A 12,922-nucleotide genomic window follows, 5' to 3' on the forward strand; every position below is an offset into this window, starting at 1 on the left:
AAAGCTGGTGTAGTTTTAAACTGAAGAAGGGGGTGGACATGCCTATTTTATTGCTAGATGGCAAGACCACTTGCTGAAGAACTGGGAGACCTCCATACGCAGCGGTGTTTCAAACTTGCATCTCCTACCTCTCAAAATAATATCCTAGTGACTAGACTAGGAACTCAAACCCTATTCTCATCCTCTCCAGTCTTGTAGGGCGAATTTAGTGAAAGAAGCAGCATAAAATGCTGTGTCTAGGAGGAGGTTTTATTGACTATAGGCGTTGAGCATAAATCCAGGTCTCTGATCTGTTTTATTCTCACTAGACACTACAGATGTGTTGAACTGAATATCTGGTGCATAAAGAACTGAATGCCCCAGCAGGTTCAGCATCAGCAATGGGATTTGGGCCCAACTCTGTTGCTCCCGAGGCAGCTCTCCAGCTGCCATGTGTGCTCTATGCCAAGCTCCTGCCATGAACTTTCTCAGTTTTTCAGAATTCCCAAGCTGGACTTTAAGTTTCGTGTTGGGAGTTGTAAAACATAAGAGGAAGAGAACAAAATACAACTACTTAGGAAATGTAGAAGGAAAAAGGCATGCGTTCTAGCTCACTACAGATACCAGTTTGTGATTTGAAACATCTGATTGCCTTCAGTTTAGCATATTGACTTAATAGTCACCGACTATGTTGGAAAGGATTAGATTTTTTTTTACTCATGAGTTTATCATAATAAAGATACTACCTCTACCTCAGTTTTTCTAGACAGAAATTCTTACTTATCTAAGTGGTAAAAGGTTTTTGTTTAACTTACATTTGTTTTACAATTATGTCTTCCCATCAGCAATACGTTTTGGAAGAATGCCAAGGTCTGAGAAAGCCAAGTTGAAAGCAGAAATTCTAACCGGTGAAAATTATGTCGAAGATTCAGAAATGGCAGATCTTAAATCACTCGCCAAAAGAATTCATGATGCTTACCTGAAAAACTTCAATATGAACAAGGTTAAAGCCAGAATCATCCTCGCAGGGAAAACTAATAACAATCCAGTAAGTACTTTTGCTGTAACTTTAAAGTAAAGCTGGCGAGTACGTAAAGTGATTATAATAATTTGTTAAACTCTTAAGCAAATCTTTTTGAAAATAAATATCATGCTGATACAGACATGAAATATGCAAAAGGAATACCTGTGGTAAATATGTTTTTTTTCTAGCCACTATGAGAATAATAGGAAGCTTCAGGAAAATAATGTGATTAACCTGTAAATGGAAGCTCATAACCTTAAATTCTATTAGACACAAGGTAAAGAAAATCAGTTCTTAATTAAAAAAAAAAAAGTGATATCTGAATGTAAATACCTTTTGGTATGGGTGGGGGAAATGGTTCAAAATTAATTTCTTATTATGAAAGGGAAAAAAAAATCCTGTTATCTTTTATGGTGTACAGGAGCTCTGTAAGACTTTTGTTTTAATCACAACAATATTAATGGCAGGAGGGGGAAGAACACTTGAGTTTGTAATTCTTTGTTTACGGTTCTGGCCGTTTCTTCACCCAGTCTTCGTGGTCTTTACCTATGGTTACTTTGAAAGGGAGAAGCAAGCAGAGTTGGGAAGACACATACACTGCAGAGGTCATTTTTCTTTCAGGATAACTTAGCCAAGTATTATACCAAATAGTGAATGTTCTCTAAGAATTTTACTTAGCTCATACAACTTAATATGTGTTCTGAAATATTTACTAGTTGCACAACATCGAGATTTAAGTCTGAGCCATACTGTTTTAAGAATTGGGAATAATTTTCCTAAAAAAATAATTAATATGGTAAGAAACATCATTAGACAATGAAGAATTTTGGCTATTTAATGCTATCAACTGCTTTTTGTTTTGTAGCACAGGAGATAGTATAACTATTGTAAGGACTGACTTGTTTCACTTTATGCATTTTTTTTTCTTATTTTGTTGTGATTTAAGTTAATTAAATGTAGAAGATAAAATTGTTGGTAAAATAAGATACTTAATATCAGTAAACATTTGCAGGGAAGGTTTTACATACGCCATAATAAAACCATATACCTGTGGGGATGACTGTTATAAAAATTGTAAGCAAGCTGTCTTCTAAATTATGGAATTTGGTGTATTATAGTTTAGCTTAGCCATGCATACAGGCTTCTACATTAAGAGTCTTTTTCACTGGATTAAAGAGATCCTTAAAATTAAGCATAGGCTTAAATTTTTTGGAGGGTACAAGCTGGCAGAAGGCTGCAGTAAGTGCCATGTGTTAACACCTTACCAAGTAGGTATCTGCATAAAAGTCCCTTTCAAGCTTGTTATCACATCAGAATCATAATTTACAATCTGTGTTGTACATGCAGGGATTCTAGGTCACTGCACCCTCATTTTTGAGTTTGCATTAATGCAGTCAAGGCTCTCAGATTATAATAATCCAATTGACAAGCTAATAGTGGCTTGCATGTGTCTTGGTAAATTTACAAGTAAAAATTAATGAGGAATTAGATCTAGTATATTATAAACAGGCAGCTTCCTCATTCTTCAGTCTGCAGGGAAGAAGAGAGGTTCTTTAATCTGTTTCATCATTTCTGGGGAAAACAGACATTTTAATTTTCTTTCGACTTTTTAACAGGAAAAAAAAATGAAGGGTTTGTTGTTGGTAATCCATCTGTTTCTGAACAATACATTATCAGTTGATTTCAGTGAATCCTGATTCTTGGCACCACCGTAACTCATTTCTGCATGAACAAACATTTTTCATGATGATGAGGTATCACTTTTAAATTGAAATGGTCTTTGCAGAAAACAAGTGTGGCCATAGTAAAATGATGATAAATTCCCAAAAGATTACATGATAGCCTACTTCTTTTAAAGGGTTTAGAAATGTGGTGGGTTTATTGCTTTGCCACTTTCTGCTCGTATCTGTATGCACAGAGGAAGTGCTGTTTGATACAACTCTAAGTACTGAAATGAGATGGAATGTGTAGTTGCCATAAGCATTTAAAAATGGAAAACTGGGAAATCAGCATGTTTGACGTTTTTTCAAGTGAAATAAGTGAATTCTATGAGTTTCTAACAGGAAACCAAATGTTCCTCATGCTATTTAATCTCAGATGAGCACAACAGCACAGGCAAGGTGCTTTGCTTAGCATTTCTGGAAGTAGATTTATGTTCAAGGTCAATTGATATGACTTTGGTAGGCTGAGAAGCGTTGAGGTTTGTTGTTTTGCTGTTGTGAATTGTCCTCTGGTTACTACTCTTCAGATACATATCAAACTATTTTTGAGTTCTGACTGTTCTCAAGAAAGTCTGAATGTTTGGTTTTTTTGTTGTTTTTTTTTTAATATGATGTTTTAAGAGACTGGCTCATGACATTGTAATGCACGTACCTTTTTAAATTAAGGTGGTTATGGAAAAGACCACGATCAAGACTGAATTTTGTGTTGTCTGACATTCTGGTGGGATTCTGGGTCTAGAGATGACTTAGCATTAAATGGAGCTACAAAGATGAGCTGAATTTCTTTGGTAGATCAGCTGGGACATTCTATGAAAATCAGATAATAAAACACAAGAGTAGTATAGGGTTCACATTCTTTTGCAGACACGCTGTCCTGTATTTAAATGGCTGTCTGTATTCCCACTAGGCTACAGCAGGAAAGCTTCATGATGTGCATCAAGTGTAGGTAGCTTAGGAATCCATAGGAGCCACAGGCAGAATAACCTGGGCTTCTGGAGAAGGTAAGATGAGTCTTTTGTGAACCTTCTGGGACTTGCTTGGAACTGGATATCTGCATACTAAGCACAGTACTTCTGGATCTTTCCTCTAACGACTGCATAAAACTAGATTAAAGATATGTCATACATACTTACATTTGACTAGTGGTGTTTACAGAGCAGGCTTGTTCTTAGAAGTTGCAGTTTGTAGCTCTGTAACACATGGTTTCTCTTCATGCAGACCTATGAAAGAACTCAAGGTTTGTTAATAGTTGAAGACCGACTAGCACAAAAGTTAAAGTCCGTCAAAAATCAAGTTCTTTAGGAAACCAAGGATTAATAACCATTAGTTTGTAACTGCATTTGTATTTTTTTTTCTCTGTAGCCATTTGTTATACACGATATGGATACCTTATGTATGGCAGAGAAGACCCTGGTGGCAAAATTGGTAGCCAATGGCATTCAGAACAAGGAAGCAGAAGTTCGGATCTTCCACTGCTGCCAGTGTACGTCTGTAGAGACTGTCACAGAACTTACTGAATTTGCCAAATCTATCCCTGGCTTCTCCAGTCTTGACTTGAATGATCAAGTGACACTGTTAAAATATGGAGTTTATGAAGCCATATTTGCCATGTTAGCATCTGTGATGAACAAGGACGGGATGCTGGTAGCTTATGGAAATGGTTTTATAACCCGGGAGTTCCTGAAAAGCCTGAGAAAGCCATTCTGTGATATCATGGAGCCCAAATTTGATTTTGCAATGAAATTTAACGCACTAGAATTGGATGATAGTGATATATCCCTTTTTGTTGCTGCCATCATTTGCTGTGGAGGTAAGCATTACCTATTTGTTCTTTAAGGTAATAAATTTTAACATTTTCTTCATGCGAATGAATACTTTTAATGGAAAAGCTTACATATTTCTTGAAGATTCAATAATACCATTACCAATTTTCCCTTTTGGTGTGTTTCATGGAAGATTAACAGTCTTGATTCTGTGTTTTGCTTTGCAGAATTGTAGACATGCTTGGAATTACTGTTTAAGCTCACTTACAGAGGGGTCTAAGTTACTCTCTGTTTTTAAAAGTGGCGTATGAAGAGTGTTGGTAGTTGTTTTGTTTGGGCTTGGGAGGATTTTTATTTTTTTGATCTTTAAGGCTGGGTTGGAAACAGTATTTGTATCAGCCAAATGGGCAGAAAAATTCTATGTAATGAGAGTGGAGGCAGGTGCAGATTATAGCTTTGCTCATCTTTGACATTTGCTGATTGCATCACGTAATGAGTTCTGCACAAAAGCACAGCTCTGATGCACTTCCTGTGTTCTGATTTTAATGTCACAGGCTGTTTTAAACAAACAGCTTGCTTAGCTAATTAAAAAAAAAAAAAAGCTGATGGTATTTTAAAAAATTATTTCATAGTATCTAAGGATATGGGATAAGCTTGTTGTTAGTTTGTTTGGTTTTTTTAATTCCTGTTGTTTGAACTGCTTGTGAGTGAAGGGACACAAATGTAATAGTAATTTATACTCCTTTCATTCCTCTAGAAAGTTAGGATGTTCATATTTACGGTTCAGTTCAAAACTATCCCAAAGCATTTTGAGAAAGGAAAATAAAAGATCAAGAAGGTTCCAACAGCTACTCCTGCCTGCCTTTTTTTGTTTTCTGCCAAACTCAGAGGATGTTTCGCTTCCTATGTTGCACCCTCAGCGATTGCAAGAAGAGAGATACCATCTACAGACATTCAAAAGCTTCATGTGCTAGTTTAGAGAGCAGGTTCCCATCAAATCTTGAATTACTTTTGCACAATACATTGGTATTTTGACGTGTTTTCAAACGTCAAGAGAGTTGTTTGCAGGCAAAATGTTTTGGGGTTGGTTTTTTTTTGTTTTTTTCTCTCCTCCTTGGAACTAGCTTAAGGTTTCAAGAAGCATGTTTAGTCTGTTATCCCAGACTTCTTACAGAGAAGTTTGATTTGGAAAGTGAAGGTATTACAGGACTGTAAGTAGCTGAAAATGAGATCATATTCTACAATGAGTAAAACATCCTTCATAGATGCTTCTCTCTATCCTGTCAAGAATTGTTCTCTGGCAATAAACATATGGGAACCAAGAGTGAAAGCCTATTATTTGGCTTGCCCTATTGCTACCAAACTTCAAGAACTCTCTAGAAATACCCACATGCTTTTTACTCCCTCCTTATTGTTGGAATTCTGTTATCGGGATGTACAGAATACAGAACTGGATACTTACGCTGGTTTTGGGGGATGTGGGTTTTTTTTCTTTGGGGTTGTATTTAGTAGTATTGAAATCTCTCCTCAAATAACTGTGGGCATTGGCAAAACTTTGGCCAAAGGGATAAGGGAAACTAGTCTCTTTTTTCTTTTATTTTTTTCTTTTTTCTTTTATTTTTTTCTTTTTTCTTTTTTTTTTCTTTTTTTCTTTTTTTTCTTTTTTTCCTTTTTTTTCTTTTTTTTCTTTTTTTCTTTTTTTTTTCCTTTTTTCCTTCTTTTTTTCCTTCTTTTTTTCCTTCTTTTTTTCCTTCTTTTTTTCCTTCTTTTTTTCCTTCTTTTTTTCCTTCTTTTTTTCCTTCTTTTTTTCCTTCTTTTTTTCCTTCTTTTTTTCCTTCTTTTTTTCCTTCTTTTTTTCCTTCTTTTTTTCCTTCTTTTTTTCCTTCTTTTTTTCCTTCTTTTTTTCCTTCTTTTTTTCCTTCTTTTTTTCCTTCTTTTTTTCCTTCTTTTTTTCCTTCTTTTTTTCCTTCTTTTTTTCCTTCTTTTTTTCCTTCTTTTTTTCCTTCTTTTCCTTCCTTCCTTCTTTCCTCCCTCCCTTCTTCCCCCCCCCTTTCCCCCCCCTTTTCCCCCTTATTCTTCTTTTCTTTTTGTTTTTTCTTCTTTTCTTTTTGTTTTTTCTTCTTTTCTTTTTGTTTTTTCTTCTTTTCTTTTTGTTTTTTCTTCTTTTCTTCCCCCCCCTTTCCCCCTTATTCTTCTTTTCTTTTTGTTTTTTCTTCTTTTCTTTTTGTTTTTTCTTCTTTTCTTTTTGTTTTTTCTTCTTTTCTTTTTGTTTTTTCTTCTTTTCTTTTTGTTTTTTCTTCTTTTCTTTTTGTTTTTTCTTCTTTTCTTTTTGTTTTTTCTTCTTTTCTTTTTGTTTTTTCTTCTTTTCTTTTTGTTTTTTCTTCTTTTCTTTTTGTTTTTTCTTCTTTTCTTTTTGTTTTTTCTTCTTTTCTTTTTGTTTTTTCTTCTTTTCTTTTTGTTTTTTCTTCTTTTCTTTTTGTTTTTTCTTCTTTTCTTTTTGTTTTTTCTTCTTTTCTTTTTGTTTTTTCTTCTTTTCTTTTTGTTTTTTCTTCTTTTCTTTTTGTTTTTTCTTCTTTTCTTTTTGTTTTTTCTTCTTTTCTTTTTGTTTTTTCTTCTTTCTTTTTGTTTTTTCTTCTTTTCTTTTTGTTTTTTCTTCTTTTCTTTCTTGTTTTTTCTTCTTTTCTTTCTTGTTTTTTCTTCTTTTCTTTCTTGTTTTTTTTCCTTATTTTCTTTTTTTTTCCCCAAAGATTCATTGCCCTCGGTGTATAATATAAATATACCCTGCAGCCTATAACACAGAATCTCTAAAGTAGCCTACTTTAAAGAATAATTTGAAAATGATGACATGTATTCTTTTTTGTCTGTTTTGAGAACAGATCGTCCTGGTCTTGTCAATGTAGGATACATTGAAAAAATGCAGGAGAGCATTGTGCATGTACTGAAACTTCACTTGCAAACCAACCATCCCGACGACACCTTCCTCTTCCCAAAACTTCTCCAAAAAATGGCTGACCTCCGACAGCTTGTCACAGAGCACGCTCAACTTGTTCAGATAATTAAGAAGACTGAATCTGATGCACATTTACACCCTTTACTACAGGAAATCTACAGGGATATGTATTAAGGACTTTGAGTATTATTTTTTTTTGCCACAATATTTAAAGATGAGCAATACTAGTAACGGATGGGAGCAAAACTACTTGCACAGTTCTCTGCTGTTCACTCAGCCAGGAGCATGAAAAAATCTAAAAGCTGGGTAACTGGAGGGTTACACTTCTTTTGGTTTGGGATCTTTTGTCTTCTTTTGAAAGAGTTCTGCGAAAACATCCTGATCATAGTGTTCACAACGTGTCTTACAATGGGTTCTTTTCTTTGGGAATTTGCAGATTGGTAAGGAATACGAATTTGTATAATAAATCAGAATGTTATGTAACAGAAATGAACAAAATTGCGTTTCCTCTCGGCATAGTCAGTTTAGAATTAATGTAACAAATTCAGCAAATTCTCTCCGCTATATGCACAATCATAAAGATTATGCACTTTTGGCTAATGGTAATTACTGAGAACCAACTAACACTTTTTCTTACAGCAGTCTAGGTGTATCAAATGGTTGGATATTACTGTACAGATACTTCTAAAAAATTTGAAAGGACCTTTGATCTGCTGCTGCTTTAATTCCATGAAATGCAGTGCAGCTTCATAGAGTACTACATTGGTATACCTTAGGATTAGCATGTTTAAAAGGTGGGTTTTTTACAAAATGAAATAAAAGCTGAAGAGTTATCTAAAATACAGCAGGGATGCTCTATTCAGGTGTTTCTTGAAGAGTAAATGCGATACAGCAATGGAACCCTTTTTGCAAAAGTGCTTTAATGAAAATCAGGAAAAATACCGTGCCATGTATTTTTTGGAGAACTTATAATAGCTCAAGATGCATTTTTGACTTAAAAATACTATTTGGAATTAGAAAGAGCTTTGGAGAGACTGAAAAATCTGATCCTAGCCCAGAAGAAACAGTTTCAGCTGCGCAGCATTCTAGTGCAGTGGTAGCTTTTTCTGAAGAAATGATTGTATAGGAAAGGCACCTTTTTTCTTGACAAGTCTTGACAGGCTGAGGGAGCTGGGGGTGGTCAGCCTGGAGAAGAGGAGGCTCCGGGGAGCCCTAATAGCAGCCTTCCAGTACCTGAGGGGGGCTACAGGAAGGCTGGGGAGAGCCTGTTTAGAAAGGCCTGCAGTGACAGGACGAGGGGCAATGGCTTCAAGCTGGAGGGGAACAGATTTAGACTGGAGATGAGGAGAGGGTTCTTCCCTGTGAGGGTGGTGGAGCACTGGAACAGGTTGCCCAGGGAGGTGGTTGAGGCCCCATCCCTGGAGATATTCAAGGAGAGGCTCGACGAGGCCCTGGGCAACCTGGTCTAGTTGGGGGTGTCCCTGCTGACTGCGGGGGGGTCGGACTAGATGGCCTTTGGAGGTCCCTTCCAGCCTGGACAACTCTATGAGTCTAAGTGTCTTGGCAGTATGGAGTTGTTTGGACCTGTTTACTTTCTGATGAATACAGTTTCACGTTTTCCAGTTATCCACTCAGATATATTCCTTTTATTCCTTTTTAGGCCCTCTCAACAGAAGCACTAGCTATAGACTATCCCAGCAGTCTCTGTCGTTGTCCACACAGCCATAGTGGATAAGGTGATATTCCTTTTTAGGCCTTCTCAACAGAAGTTCTAGCTAGACTATCCCAGCAGTCTCTGTTGTTGTCCACACAGCCATAGTGGATAAGGTGACAGTATTACCAGGAACAGCATTTGTAGGTGTCGATTGTGTAACATCTGGCAGAGAGCACAGCTGGAAGTTTATCCTCTTTCTGAGAGCAAGCTCTGATTTTACAACAGCACTTACTCCCGATGCAAAATAAGCCATAACAGAACAAGTTGACTTTGCCATTTTACAGGATCTTTTCTCAGAGTACCACACACAAGTGCTAGTTGCATGCAAGACACTGTGCTGTTTCTTTCATTATTTTTTTTAATATGGTAAATTCACATTATTTATCCTTATTTTACTATATGTTTCATAACACAGAGATCTCAGGAGCTGATCCTAGCATTTTCACAATAGGTAAGCTTTCAGTGGCACAGGAGGACACTTTGTACTTGTTTGATTGTAGCACGTTTGAAGACTTCAGAATCTTAAACCTTCACTGCAAGAATTAAGCAAGATGGAGAAAATGAGAACATCACACAATGATTCTTATTTTAGTCACAACATTTGTTTCTTTACTGGCCCGCTGGCACGGCTCGGCAAGTGGATAAATTACAGGTTTCAAAGCCATTTGGTATTTATCCAGGTCATTAGCAGAGGTGGTGGTGTCAGATATATATTTAGTGTAAAATATGGAAGCATAGGCCTTCAGTTTGGTGCCCAGCTGGGGCAGGATAGCAACAAGAAATGCAGGGACACACAACTCTCTCCCCTTCCCCTGTCACCAGTGGGCAACAGGAAGAATAGACCGTACGTTGCAGCTAATTCTGATGCTTCATTTGAAGAGGAGGATTGTTGGTCTCACCAGGAAAGGTCAGATAAGAAATAGGTTGTCTTTTGTGTCTTTTACAGCAGTAGGGACTACGGCCTCAGAAACAGCACCAGGATTTTAGCAATGCTGCTGCTTTCTTCTTGGAGCCAGCCCTGCTTCCCTAAGGAACCGTGGGGTTTGGCACGAGCCGTCGAGCGTTGAAATAATTGAGATGCAATATTGCTTACCCCCCAAAAAAATTGTCAAAATAGCAGTCATTCTGCGATGGCTTACTGAAACTCAAAGAGCCAACTGTTTGAAATTTATCTTCAAAAATAAAAGGAAGTATAAGTTGAAAGTTGTAGGGTTTTTCCCCCCCCCTCCCTAAGCTGAGATGTACTCAAAGGGAAAATTTCAAAGTTGTGTTCCATAGTTTGGGTGTACTCAGGTTTCTCAGGAAAATCAGGCACGGTCAGTGTGGGCAAAAAGTATTTTTCCCATTCTTTTTCTCAAAAGCGGCTAAAACACTTTACTGAAACTTTAAAAAAAAAAAAGAAAGAACGAAAACCAACAAACCCCCTCATGAAAATCTAATAACAAATAATTTAATTCTCAGCAAACAACCCCCCATGAAAATCTAATAACAAATAATTTAATTCTCAGCAAAACTATAAAGAATTAAAACCAGCATCATTCATTGGAAGGCATAACATGTAGCTATATGAGCAGCTGCTTCTAACAGGTTCCTATTAGCAACGTTAGGAAAGTGCATAATGTGCATTTTTCATGTTCCAAATCCATTTTGGTTTGTTATTTGAAAACCAGCAAGCATTTTATTTTTTTTTTATTTTTTTTACTAGCTCCTTGGACACTGAAGCTTGATTTCTGTTTTAAATTAAATTGCAGACCTTTAATGAAAAACAAAAAAAAAATGGCAAGAACACAGAATTACAGAAATATGAACAAGATGCTGACATGGCCTAAAATTGGGGCTGGGTTGCAGTGCCCACCCTGCTGCCCCTGTGTGAGGAATATTACTGAGGAACCTTCAGCATCTCCAGCTTGTACAGATCATCGAATATTTGAAAATCCTTCCTCTGTGGAGGAAATAAAGTGATCAGATTTTTAGGATTACAAATTCATTGCAGATTTACTGGTTTGTTAGGTAAAGGTTTGATCTGATTCTTACCAACAGAACTAACTTGACTATTGAATAACTTTGGTCAGCAGCCAGGTACCCACCAACAGCTGAAGCCAGGAGACAGCAGATGGACAAGGAAAACTCTGAGGAAACAATGGTGTGACTTAAATTTTCAACATTATATTATTTTTGAGGGTTGTTTGGGGTTTTTTTTAATTTTTTAATTGGGATGCCCTAGGTACTTTGACAAAGTAGAATAATAATAAAAAAAAAAAGTTGTTTTGTGTCAAGCATTAGGGAAAACTGATGTTCACTTTTTATCTCCTCCTTAAATATTTTCTTTAAAGGTGTACTATCTTCAGTGTAACAGCACCCAACTGCCATTTAAAAAAAAAAAAAATCAGTTACTTTGTACCTTTTTTAATTTCAGAATCCCACTTTTCTTTGAATTGCCCCAAATGGGCAGACAATACATAGGAATGTCTTTCACTTACAGAAATGGAATCTTTTTTCGCCTTGAAAGAAGTCTTTGCCCTTGTGCTTTGGTTCTAGCCAGCTGCTAGAAAGCTGAAGTGTTGCCAAAGAGCATATTTTTGCATTACTTCTGGCCTGCACAGATTTAGGAAATACCAGCAGTTGCACTAAGTCTGTTCTCATGAGAGAGCTAGCACAAGTTTGCAAATCAAAGAGCTTATAATAAGCATCTAAACATTTGTTTGTTTATTCAAACTGCTAAAACTTGGGGAGATTTATTCATCACGAGAGCTGGGTCACATACTATTAAATTTGAGTTTCCTCCTTATTTCTGAGGGAAAGCCTGAAGGACTTAGAGCCACCTCAGCCACAGCAGCAGAGATTACCCTGGGCTGGGTCTGAAAGAGGAACAATTTCAGCTCTGTCTCCCCTTCAAAGCATCCCTGTTAACTGAGTTGCAAATCTGCAACTCCATTTAACACATGCATTTGCAGCTGTTGGGATATTGCTTAAGCTTAAGGTCTTACAAATAATGGGCCTTCCCTGCAAACCTTAATCTTTTAGCAAGTGTTGAAATGTAAGGTGTCGTGTGGTATCTGGTGCTTGCTTGTAGCTCACGTGCTTTCTGAATAATCAGTTCCATTTAATTTTTTTTTTTTTTTATCTGGGTTTAATCAGCTTTATTATCCTTCTTTTACTAGAGATTTAAATTATATGTGGGTTTGATCTAAGATTATTGATATTGTTATGTATTGTGGGATTTTTTTTTTTTTAATTTAATGTAATACCATTTTGTCATGTTTCGATTTGTAAAATACAAGAATATAATTGCAAGGTATAAACTTTCACTAAATTATATTACAGAGGTGCTTTAAGAAAAATATGTAAATTATTTAATTTAAATATTTGTTTCATACTTTTATCTCGTGAACCCTTTTGTACAGTGAGGAAAGATTTACTTTTTTGGGGTAAGGATGATGGGCCTGAAGTCAAAGACAAACTGCTATTTATTCCTGTCTGGTCTTTATTACTGTATCATCTGTGAAGAAGTATCACAAATTCTGCAATTCTTATCGATGTTTGCGCTTGACAATTGTAACACAATTTAAAAATATATTTTCACAGACAACGTAGACTTCCTTTTATTTAATTTTAATAAAAGTAAGTCTAGGTGAGGGAAGAGCTGTAATCCCCAAAATCAAGTGCATATTTCTAATGGTTTTAAACTCAAATTCACCAACATGTAAGACAATTTATAGAACTGGGTTCCTCTTTGCTGTCCAGCGTGGTGGTCTGAACAGAGAGCTAAAA

The 12,922-nt window shown here is 36.2% G+C and overlaps 1 protein-coding gene and 1 long non-coding RNA gene across 2 annotated transcripts; both read left to right on the top strand.

Annotated features, from left to right (window-relative positions):
* Positions 1 to 821: 821 nt before the first annotated feature.
* On the top strand, positions 822 to 7,926 carry LOC106898157 (peroxisome proliferator-activated receptor alpha). Its single transcript, XM_014959260.1, has 3 exons — positions 822 to 1,027; positions 4,087 to 4,534; positions 7,364 to 7,926. The coding sequence occupies exons 1-3, from the start codon at positions 842 to 844 to the stop codon at positions 7,609 to 7,611; spliced, it is 882 nt and encodes a 293-aa protein (XP_014814746.1). The 5' UTR covers positions 822 to 841; the 3' UTR covers positions 7,612 to 7,926.
* Positions 7,927 to 8,874: 948 nt separating this feature from the next.
* Positions 8,875 to 10,554, top strand: LOC106898160. Its single transcript, XR_001413885.1, has 2 exons — positions 8,875 to 9,173; positions 9,265 to 10,554. It is a non-coding gene; the product is annotated as an uncharacterized LOC106898160 (long non-coding RNA).
* Positions 10,555 to 12,922: the final 2,368 nt, after the last annotated feature.

The sequence above is a fragment of the Calidris pugnax genome, unplaced genomic scaffold, assembly GCF_001431845.1.
Source record: "Calidris pugnax isolate Ruff unplaced genomic scaffold, ASM143184v1 scaffold298, whole genome shotgun sequence".
In the NCBI taxonomy this organism is placed as follows: domain Eukaryota; kingdom Metazoa; phylum Chordata; class Aves; order Charadriiformes; family Scolopacidae; genus Calidris; species Calidris pugnax.

Excerpts from the sequence above, each read along its gene's own strand:
- LOC106898157 (XM_014959260.1), top strand. The coding sequence starts at position 842 with ATGCCAAGGTCTGAGAAAGCCAAGTTGAAAGCAGAAATTCTAACCGGT. Across the intron at positions 1,028-4,086 it reads GGAAAACTAATAACAATCCA|CCATTTGTTATACACGATAT; the intron begins GTAAGTACTTTT and ends TTTTCTCTGTAG. Across the intron at positions 4,535-7,363 it reads TGCCATCATTTGCTGTGGAG|ATCGTCCTGGTCTTGTCAAT; the intron begins GTAAGCATTACC and ends TTTTGAGAACAG.